The sequence below is a fragment of the Xenopus laevis genome, chromosome 1L, assembly GCF_017654675.1.
Source record: "Xenopus laevis strain J_2021 chromosome 1L, Xenopus_laevis_v10.1, whole genome shotgun sequence".
In the NCBI taxonomy this organism is placed as follows: Eukaryota; Metazoa; Chordata; class Amphibia; order Anura; family Pipidae; genus Xenopus; species Xenopus laevis.
Window position 1 is genome coordinate 142,009,234 of NC_054371.1, and position 12,217 is coordinate 142,021,450.

At 34.6% G+C, this 12,217-nt stretch overlaps 1 protein-coding gene across 1 annotated transcript in view; it reads left to right on the top strand.

Annotated features, from left to right (window-relative positions):
- Positions 1 to 412: 412 nt before the first annotated feature.
- rorb.L (RAR related orphan receptor B L homeolog) overlaps positions 413 to 12,217 on the top strand; it is a 130,693-nt gene continuing 118,888 nt past the window's right edge. The window contains exon 1 of the mRNA XM_018258813.2: positions 413 to 825. Coding sequence (XP_018114302.1) covers positions 819 to 825 — 7 coding nt within the window. The 5' untranslated portion in view covers positions 413 to 818. The remainder of the gene's footprint in view (positions 826 to 12,217) is intronic.

The window sequence follows — 12,217 nt, forward strand, 5'->3', positions numbered from 1 at the left end:
TTGTTCGTGTCCTGCAACTTTTTTTTTACTTCACATGTTTTTCAGCTTAGGGGTCATTTATTTTTTTTAAATCATATCCATAAAAAATTTACATGGAAACTTTTTTTTGTATGAAACTTTTTTTTGTCCAACAACTAACTTTATATCATTGAATACTGCTTGCAGGCCATGCTGTACTTTTAACATAATAACATATTTCTCTTTCAGAGTCAAGTGAAAACAATGGAGCTCATCCTAAATTACCCAGTGCCTGTAATCAATATACAGTTATAATATTTCCTGTCAGGAGAAAGCAGGAATTGAGACACAAAAGCCTGCAGATGTACCAGAGGTGGAGCTTGCTCACATAACAAATGCCATTTGCATAATGTGCTAGCGATGCTCTCATCCCCACAACTTTTTAGTGGTGATTGCACCTACGGTTAACATACACAGATGTCATGTGAAAACCCACATGCTCTGCCCTTCACACAGCCTTCCTTTCTTCCCTTCGTTTTCTCTTTTTTTTTCCCCCTCTGGTTAGCTTGTTGTGGCAGCTCGCTTGCTTCCCATTGCATAATCCAGCCCCCTCCTCATCTGTGCAAGTGATCAGAAAGAAATCTGAAGCAGTGTCACAGAAGAGCAAGAAGAAGAAAGCTGTGTAGAGCAAATAAGCTCAGGCATACAGTGAAACGAGAGAGAGGCTGCAAACACGGGAAGGGATGGTTTTCTCGCTTGATGTGCTGCTCTCCATCTCTATGAGGGGATTTGTCTGTTAACTCATCAGGCTGGGATCTTCTTTATTGCGCTTAGAAAGAAGTGTTCTCCTCTCTACCATCATGCGAGGTAAGGGGCAGAGGGGGAGGTGTTGGTGCCGGCTAGGATGTCAAGTCTCTAGTATACAGAGTTTCACTCATTAAAGGACAGTTGCTCATTAACAGTACCACTAGTTCTACTGTGAGTTTTACAATGTCCTCTATCTGTCTGTTAAGGCTTTGCCGGTGTGTTTAAGAAAAGAGGATTCTACTGTAACCTATTTAGGCTCTAGACACATTGGGCGATTGGTTTTTAAGAGATCATAAATATATATGTGCAAAAAAAAATGAGATTTAAAAGGTTGCATATGGTAAGAGGTGACAGAGTAAATGCAGTTAAGACCTTTATTCTGTCAACCTATTGTGCTATGCCTGTGAGAAAATATCAGCTGTCAATGAGAATTTGGCAAGAACTTGTTTGGGAAAAGTGTCCAAAAACTCACTAAAAAAGCTACTGGGAGCGAAGATGCTTGTGCAAACCCGTATACATCCTTGTCATGCTGTTGTGTTGTTGTAGTTTTCTCTTGTCTGTAGTTTACTCATTTAGTGCAGTATATGTGCTTCAGCACTCCGTGTCTTTGCCTGTGCATCCCAATTGAAGCAGGCACTTCTTCCAGGTCACTGCCAGCATGATCTCTCCAAGCTGAGACATGTCCACTGGAGCGGTGTGTGTGTGTCTGCAAAGATGGGGGGCAGTAGATTGCCCATGTTGCAGATGCAAGGGGGCTAAAGCTCATTCCAATTAAAATAAAAATCGAGGAAGATAGAGTGCTCATCCAGGATTGCTTATTTTGCTTTTGGCAATTACTGCACTTTATAACTCGCCTATAGTCTGAACATCCATTAACGGCTAGATTATGCTTTGGTTATTGGTTTGATCGATGGGGATGCAAGTCGGATACATGTTAATAGATAGAGGAAAGCTGTATGATTGCATTATTAAACTTTGCCAGCAATTAATGTGCGCATAGAATATTTTTGGTAGTATAATTCAAAACAAGTATAACTTTTTTTGAACTTGCCACTTTTTAGGCTTTGTATTCTGCAGTAGATGTTTGCATAAAATATTTTGGTATACAGGGTGATCCGCGAGTATGTACTTGGTCTCTGATGTGAAAGCACCATAAATGAATGCGAGCAGCATAAATACTGTAAAAAGTCCCAGGGGCTCATCCATTATGGCAAGTTTATTTTTGTACTATTACTCCTAGCAAGGCATTGATGAATTTATCCTTTTTGGAGATGACATACAGAGATAAACATAAGCATGATGATAGGTCACTTTTCTCCCTTCACCTCACAATTAAAAAGTACCTGGAAGACTTAACAGCTTTCTTTATGTCTCTTCCAGCATGATGGCAATAGCAGCAGAAGATGCTGATGCTGCAATTATGTCTGGAATAATGCATACAAATTAGTCTAAGGGCGCATAGTTAGAAGGGACTTTGAAGCAATTATGGGGAAAAAAAACCCAAACAGTGTTTAGATTGTGTGATAACTGTATGTTTGTTGCTTGGTTCACTAAAAGTGCAGTATACTGAAACAAACAGCAAATAGCTTGAGGCAAGTACAGCAAAAAAAGGTCAAGTTTAACCATGTTTTTAAGCTGTTAGAAGTTGAAATGCAGTATCCATATATGTGTGTGTGAGCATGTGTTTGTATGGTATTACCTAGTATATTGGGTGGCTAGAATGCTTTGAACTGCTACAGTGTATGTGAGGTAACTTGAAGTGAGATTAGTGACGGACAACCCATAAAACCCTTTTATTCTACAAGCATACGCCACAAATATGTAAACTTAAGTCAGTTTCCCAATTAAAAGATTGCTGATCATTTGTAGTTATTTATTTATTGCTATTAGATGATTCCAAATGTGAAAGCCAAATTCTCCTTAAATTAGACTCTCCTGTTTGTTTGTTTTTTTTGTTCCTTCCCATTCCCATAAAAAACGCTGTCATTCCCTCTGCTTTGCACAATCAAGTATATTGAATCAAACACTTTGAACTTTTATTCATCTACATTTTGATATAGAGCCAGCATCAAGGTTTTTTTTTTTTATAGCCAGTAGACTTACAAATACTGAATAAGGTAAAACATGATACTGCTTGTTATTGTTCCTTGAACTCTATTTTGCCCAACATCAATCATGACAGTTCTTTTGGCATCAAAGCCAAGGGATCATGTCAAAACTCCCTTGAATAGCAATGATAAGAAAGAGAGATGTATGGTGCACTAATAAGTAGACATGCAGAGAGAATGTAACTCTCCCAAAATGCACATTATCGGGTGCTTAGATTGCCACCTTATTGGCAAATATACCTGTTTTATTCCCTCTACATCAATAACATTGCCATCAACTCAACAATTTTTAGAAGCTCCACAACCCTCTCTGGTGCCTTTCACTTTGTGCTGACTTAGAGGCAAGTCGATATGAAAGCTAATAAAGTGAAAATCAATCTATACTCATTTCACCATTTGTCACATTTGATAAGCATCTACTTCTAACAGATTGTTGTGTTAATAAATGGCTATAATTGTCCTGTTCACTAGCCTAAATATCCTCGTTTCTCTCATTGGGCGATTACTTATAAGTATAACTTATTATTATGAAGTTACAAAACTAATTGCATAGTTATAAAGAAATCACAGACCTATATACTGTACATTATTAATTAGCATTAACCATTGACATGAGAAATTGGTGCAGAGCACCATGCCGCAGTGGTATCCCCATCACTTTAGAATATCAAAGTAGGATAACTTGTTGCCTTGCATAGACTGTATTAACAGTTTTTCCACTTCCATTGTCCCTTTTTTGCTTCAAACAGTGTGAACTTGTCATATGTTTACATCCAATAAAACTAGGCATATGCATACTAATCATGTCTTGCATTTCCAATAATATGTAGCTAATAGTATAAAAGTGCTTCATGAGGAACGCCTGTGCATAAATACTGTATGTATGGTCTGTCCTGTCTGTATGCCTTACTGTGCATAGAATGAAAGATACAGAAAGACCAAAGTGTAGCACTCTTAAGTATAAGTGTATATAGAACTCTTACTTTTGCATATGCATAACCATGGCTGTGAGGCCTGCGTTAGGCATACTCATCTACTGTATGTACATATATATATTGTCACACAAATGTGGAACATGTAAAGAGTAATGGTTACCTAGCTATTTTGCTAGGTAACCTGAAATGTTACATTAATACATAATTTTCCTATTGTATATCACATTTGGATGGTAGAAACAATTTTGACTTCTAATTCCGTGAAATGAGAAGAGTCTCTGTAAACTGCACTCTGTTAGCAACACTGTAGTGAATACTGAACAGCAACAAAATAAAAAAAATGATATCTATTTTCTTCTTGGCTACCTTGTAAATACTGTACTGACATTTTACTTTCTAAAGTTGAGAGATATAAACTTGTTAATGGCAATGGCCATAAAAAAATAGTTTTAGCACATCACTGTAGTGGTACATGTATACATCACTTCTAACTAATATATTTTGTTCATTGTCACATTGCTATTAAAAAAACACTATTCATACTAAAATGTAATTAATAGTACTATTAAATACCAATATGGGAGACAAAAAAAAATTCTGGCTCTACACAACACAGCATTATCAGTTTAAAAATGTGTGAGATTACAAGTGATGGAGAAAAAACATTCACAGATAATACTGCCCTGAAATTGTGTTTCTTTGCTTTTCTGTATACTGTATGCATGTATGTGTATATACAAACACACACATATATATCTACTCTATTTATACTGCATTACCCTCTGATTTCAAACAATCTGATGTAACAAGCAGTTTTGACTTAACATATATATATATATATATATATATATATATATATATATATATATATATATATATATATATATATATATATATGTATAGCTGTGTAATAATGTAAAAAAATTAAAAAAATAGTTCTTTGGTTACAAATTCTCTCTTGCGTCAACCCTTTCACTGTTCAACACATGCATCTCATATTTTGGAAAAGCATCTTCCAGCCCCAGAATCATTTTCTACGTGTAATAACACATTTATAGGCCTAGCACGGAAAAGGGCTGTACAATTTTTTCATTATTGACAGATGTTTGTAAACATATCCCGGATAGGTATTTTAAATTCTATTTTTTTTTTATACAAAAGAAAAATGCATATCTGTGATCGTTTATGCATGTGTAACTTTTTCTCTATATACATGTCAGCAAATACAAACAGAGCTGAGTTTGACTGTTCACCAATATTAAGCGATTTCATAATAACAAGACACTGATTTTATGCTATAATTATTTAATTATCACTTAAAGAATTATTATCATTTAGTCCACTGTTATGTGGTAATTCCACTTGACTGATGTGTTGTTTCTATACCCATTCATTTTGAAAATCAAGCTAACAGAGCTAACAGAAAGTCACCCGGTCACTGTTATAGCAGCTATTAGCACTGACTGATTGTGACCCTTTCACAAATCAAAAGTGCTAAGAGCAATAATAGATAGTTTCACATAGTGGATAGTTTCAGCTGCATTTCAGACAGACGTACATACATATAGAATTATGTATTTGTGTTTGTATAAATATATATACATATTTAAATTTATATTCATATAGTGTGTTACTTAATCATTTGTTTAGTAATTTAACTAAGTATAAATTTTTAATGCTTCATTTTGAAATAATGGGAATCATGATTTTATTTTTTTACAGTTTATGAAACTTATATGGTACATGCTATTTATAAAGTAACATAGTTGGCAGTACCAAAATGTCTATAATTTAGATGTCAAAGTATGTTTTGAAAAGAGAATTAATATTTTGTTTTTTTCTATGTTTAGAAAAAGGTGGTCATTTCCAACTTGCACATCAGTGCATATAATGTATATTTGTGCCGTATTATTGCCCCTTGCTGTATTTTTTACTTGATTTTGTTCTGCAAACTGAAGGGGAAATAATCCGAAAACATTTGAGAGGCCTGATGTCCTTAGATGTAGAGACATTGGTACCTTTTGTTGATGAACACTTCAACTTCAACTGATGAGCATGAAATGAAAGTGTATTCCTCTGCCAAATAAATCAATTTGTTCCTTTCAAATAAAGCAGGGAATTTGCCCTAGACAAGCCTTGTGCTCTAAAACTGAAGGATGTCTGCTTTGTAGCTAAAGACAAAGGAAGCACACAGGAATAAATATTGATTGAACTAATCATCTGATGAATAAGAATGAGCTTTACCAGTACACATTATTATAGGCTGTGTTAACTCTCCCCTTTTGTGGCCCATATGCTGCCCTTTCCACCCATGACCCCATCCATTCATTCAGTACTAAGAGAAACCACAGGTGTTATAACGGCATTTTGGACAAATGAAGCAAAATAAAACAGTTGTGTAAATAAGAAACAAAAGAAGAGTTACACTGAATTCAGTGGAGGACAACATGATGGGAAGACAATGGCTTAAACGAAGGCCATGGTGATCGGACCATGACTGTGTGACAGCTTCCTTCTGATAAATACGAGTACGACTAATATTTCCACATCAGCAGAGGAGTAGTCTGTCTAGACATGTATACAATCATTTTTCTCTCCTAATGGGAGTCGTTTGTTTACTAATTGGGGGGTGCTTAACAAAAGCAAATAAATGAGTATACCCTGCTTTATGAGTTTAATTGAATTTAAATATTTTTAAAAGAATGCACCAGGGTTACGCTGAAAATAAAATTATGAAACTAATTGTGGCATTATGAGAAAGGAATTAACAGATGCATTATTCACTCTTGTATGAGGCATAACTAAATGACAATTACCCAAGGAATTGCATTGTAAACATTATTCGAAGCAAATTTAATAAACTTGTAACGATTATCTTAAAAAAACAGTGGCACATCATGTTAGCAAACATACTTGACCCCTTTTGTGTTGATTATCTGCTTGATCATGATCATTTCATGTATATACTTGTACGCACTGTTAGCAAAGGTTAGCTTATTCAAATACTTGATTTAATAATGAAAATATATACAGCTTGCTACTTTTAATCATGTCTCTAGGTGGTAAAATATTAGGTGAAGTCAGTTGGTGTATTTGTCTATATGTATTTTGTGGTCACAGCCTCATTGCACCCCTGCCTAATGGTTTTAAAAATTAGCGGTGAGCTTGCTTGTTTTATCTATATAAATAAATTAACAACATATTGTGAAATGATATTCCTGTCACAGTATTTGAAAAATATCATATCTGAAGAACTCTCTGGTCTAAAATGCTTTGATATTATAAAAGATGCGACTGGTTTCCTAAAATCAGTGCTACATTGCTCCAGTTGACTTACAGTTTATAAAAAGAAAGTAAAGATCTGATTGGTTGCTCCAAGTATCTGCCTTGGTGCAGTTTATCAGCTATATAAGTAAATCTGCCTCTTGGCTTATCTGAAAAGCCCTGTGTCAAATGGGGTATGTATACACAATGTTGAACTTAAATAGAAAACAACTATGACTAAACCAAATGTGGTCAAAGTGCTGTTGTGGAAAAATAGCAAACATGATATGCTTACTGAACACTAATCACAGTTTATTATTTTTTGCTTCTAGAATATATATGTATGAATAGGGGATTCATGTCATTTTACTGTCACTCGAAAGTCATAGTTTGTCATAAATTCTCCTTACAACACCCAGATTATTTTACCATTGTTATTGTCCTCTTTTTAGCTCAGTGAGACGTGAATGAAATTTCAGCTGCTGCCTTGTTGCTGTGTTTGGCAAAGTAGATTGTTGCAATCCTTCCTCCAGCTAAAAATGTTTTAGAAAATTACTGAATGAGATTTCCAACTTTAAAGGGCCAGTAACGCCAAGAAACTCAAGGCCTCATGTAGATTTAAATGCAAAGTACTGTTTCCCGGTCCCCATAAAAAATAAATATTTGCTTCAGAAACTCTAAAACTGTATATAAATCAGCTTCTGTGTAGCATTGTAGGCAGTCTTGTGAGCTGTAGGACTATTTAAAACACGGCTCATAAATAGGCAAAATAGTAAATCTTTTATTTGCAGATGTTGGAGGGACAGATATAATCTTATAGTGGTCCATCCAGAATAAATATTTTTATACAATGCAGCAAGTTTAGCTTCAGATACCATAGAAGCAGATTCCCACCTTTAAAGTCTACATTTAATGAAGACATTACAATAGTGACATAATTATTAAGCTTTGTATGCCACTCCGCTTATCTAGGAAAGGGTTAATAAAAACCTAGAAAACAATGGAACTGAAAATAATGATTGATGTTGCTAGAGGTCATTGCTTAGGCTTTCAAGACAATGTGCTTTCACTGTTTCCAATCATCACAGCCAATGGCTATGTGTAAATAGCAAAAACGTGTTGAGTAATTTTGCAGACACTAAAGTTTCAGTGGACATTAGGAATGCACTATACATATAGCTAAGTGTATTGTACTGACTTGTGATTTTATATTTAGTAAAGTAACCGGTGACTTTTCAAACATGACTTTATTTAACATTATTTAGCATGAATGAAAAATTACATCAGAAAAGACAATTTATATAGTGGCAATGATAAATCAGCTTTTAGATCAAACATAGAGCATTATTATATATATATATATATATAATATATATATATATATATATATATATATATATATATATATATATATATATATATATATATATATATATTCATTTTTTTCTTCCTTTACATTTATATTTTTAAATATAACCATTTGCATTTGTATGTCTGCTGTTAAAAAGCATTAACTGCTGAACATGGTAAAAAACAGAGTTTAATATTAGGCGCTAAAGTTACCCGTCCCATATACCTGGAGAAATTCTATAAATGATGTGAGGGTCTAACCTCAGTGAAACAAGTAGGGGCCCATTTACTTAGCTCGAGTGAAGGATAGAATAAAAAAAACTTAGAATTTTGAATGTTTTTTTTGGCTACTTCAACCATCGAATGGGCTACTTCGACCTTCGACTACGACTTCGACTTCGAATCGAATGATTCAAACTAAAAATCGTTCGACTATTCGACCATTTGATAGTCGAAGTACTGTCTCTTTAAAAACAAAACTTTGACCCCCTAGTTCGCCACCTAAAACCTACCAAAGTCAATGTTAGCCTATGGGGAAGGTCCCCATAGGCTTTGCTATCTTTTTTTGGTTGAAGAAAAATCGTTTGATCGATGGATTAAAATCCTTCGAATCAAACTATTCCAAGGATTTAATCGTTTGATCGAACGAATCGCGGTAAATCCTTTGACTTCGATATTCAAAGGATTTCAATTCAGCAGTCGAATATCGAGGGTTAATTAACCCTCGATATTCGGCCATAAGTAAATTTGCCCCGTAATGTACCAGACAGTTCAGTATTCACCATTATTCTTTACAATAGGCATTTGGTACATTTAAACATAAGGAAACCTAGGATATGTTTTATCCAAAAACAACTTAGTGATGACTATCCAATTTTTTTTTACTAGCCTAGCTATGATCCCCCCCATTCTCATGCCTGCACATGTTCAATGACCCACAAAAACAAACTTAAATCAGATACTGTCCAACCCATTGACCACTCAGCTGGGCTCTTTATCCTAAAATTGTTCTTTACACAGTTCTTGGAGGTGAATATGTGCAGTCATTGAACAGCAATCATTCAAATCCCTTTTGTGTCTTTAGTGACTATTTTATTACCCCACATGTTAGCAATTTCATTGGCTTATCAAAACATTTTAATTGTTTTGGAATCTTAGAATTTTTAATGCCAGGTGCCTTATGATAAGGGTTACTACCTACCACCATATACCAAAATAGAAATAACTCTGGTACATGCTGACCACAATGTTTCACAACTAGGAGTCTTCCTGTACCGGATACACTGTGATTTAATAGTCCATATATAAATCTGCAGGACCCAAAACAGACAAGCGTTTTGTATTAAATCACAAAATTTCGCATTAATTCTGACCTGCACACACAGTTTTTAAAAATGCACAAGTTTAAAATGTGTGCACAAAAGATTTTAAAAGAAATTAGAGGGAACATTGGTCCACATGTTTTATTTCCTATGTACATATCTGTATACATGTCTGTATTCCTAAACGCATTCATATGTATGTCTGTGCTTGGGGAAGTGTGTTTGCTTTGTCTGTATACAGGATATATGCCTGAGGATATCTTGTTGCATATTTCTGTGTCTGTGATTATATATGCCTGGGACAGTGTGACATACTATTTGTGGTCATATGACTAGTAATAACTGGCATATATCAAACTGGAAAGAAACTGCGTAAAAGCTTACATAATAAACATGCTTGAAATAATATCCAAAAGTTTAAAGATAACATCTGTATTACGCATGTAAATGACTAAAATATACAGAGTCCCCATTGTAAACCTCTGTTTCGGCACTACCACCAGGAAAACTTTGTGCTCTTTATTGGAACAAAACACACTCAATCTCAGAATGAAATAAAAATTCTAGAGGAATAAAAGAAACATGTATTATTATTCAAAACAAAATATTATACCATAATAGCAAATAAAAAAACATTTAAGAAACACTCATTTAACAATAACGTTGGTACATCACAGATGTAACACCTTTACATCAATGCATGATCAATATCCCTTCATAGGGTTATGAACACGCAATGTTAGCAATCGCAAATATATTGGGACCCTGGGGATGAAAGTAATTTTGCTCCTGTGTAAGCTTTGAGTGGAGAGAATCACTTCTACTGACTGGGTATGTCTACAGTATACCAGTTTGATACATGTTTGCTAACATGTTAGCACTTGTATTTATATTTACAATATTCAAATAATATTCCATTCACCCTCATATACAAGCTAAAAATAAATAGGATTTGCGTTATGTTCTCTCATTATAAAAATATAATACAATAAACATAAAAAACAAGTAAATGAAACTATATAGAATAGTTGTATTGTATATCTTGCCATAATTACTTTGCACTGAATTTTGCAGTCTATTGTATTCCACACTTGCATATGTAAACTGCATCCTTTAAAAATAGTTTAAAAAAAAACCCCATAGCCGAGTGATATCACAGCTTTCAGAGAAGAGGTTAATAAATGTGCAGCTGCGTAGATATGTGCTAAAGTGCAGCAGCTAATTGTGGCAAAGTGGTGACTACATGAGATCTCCGATCCTCCCGTTAATCCTCTTAAATTTATATCCCTCATGCAGCATAAGTATTATTTGAAGTCGTATAATGGCTGCCATTAAAACATCAGCCTACTGAGATGAACAGTGAACACTGCACTCATAACTGAGATTTGTTAATGTGCAATTAACAAGTTTGCTGCCTGCCATGCCCTTTATATTCCTAAGTACAAAGCAGTGCAAAATGTTTGTACTCAGTGCATACTGGTTCACAATTGTATTATTTTATTATATACTCAGTATTTGGTTTACATTATTACAACACTTCCCTGTATACTTGCTGACAACTTTTTTGTTCGATCTTCATCCTATCCTTATGTAGAATTAAAGAACTGAAAGTGTAAGCGCTGTGACATCACTGCTGCTATGACAGAATGGTATAGTTCCATAGACTGCACATCTAGCACTTAATATTGGCAAATCAGCATTTTCCTTGACCTAGGCATGAGTTGCGGTATGTGTGGTATTCTAATAAGTTTCTAAGTGGACTCTCAGTCCAGCCATCACTTTTTTATGATTTAAAATACTATACAAAACTATCCAGCAATGACACAGTCATATTTTTTTAATTAAATATTGCATAGCCAATATTTGGCAGAAATACTTTTTCATCTTATATGCATCCTCTGATCCATGAAATCTGGATAGACCTCAAATATAGTGCATGGAGGGGAGAGAATAAAGGAATTCCATTGGTCTGCACTATGGAAATTATGTCATATTACTGATAGAATTCTTATCATTCAAATGTTTACTACTTCGTGATAAGTGGTACTATCCAAATAGTAATGAAAGTGGCTAGAAGCTATTACGAAAAAAAAGTTAGTGGTTCTCTGCTGCTACATTACCATACAAGCTATGTTACAATACGTGTTTGATATGGATTGTTTCTACAATTGTAGTAACATTCATTTTTTTTGGCATGGTAATAAATGACTTGAAGTCTATTTGTGTATTTATTATCTTCATTTATTGTGGCCAGCTTCCCCAAGATTCTTTTGGTTGTTATAATTTTTTGCCTTTAGGATTGAGTTTAAAGGAGAAGGAAAGGCTTGGTGCACTTGGGGGTGCCAAATGTTAGACACCCCCAAGTGATTGTAGTGACTTACCTGAAACCCCTGGCCAGTGCTCCTATCAGCAGAAAACTGCACCGGCCTGGGGTTATATCAGTGAACACCACGGGGTGATCCACTTCCGTCCT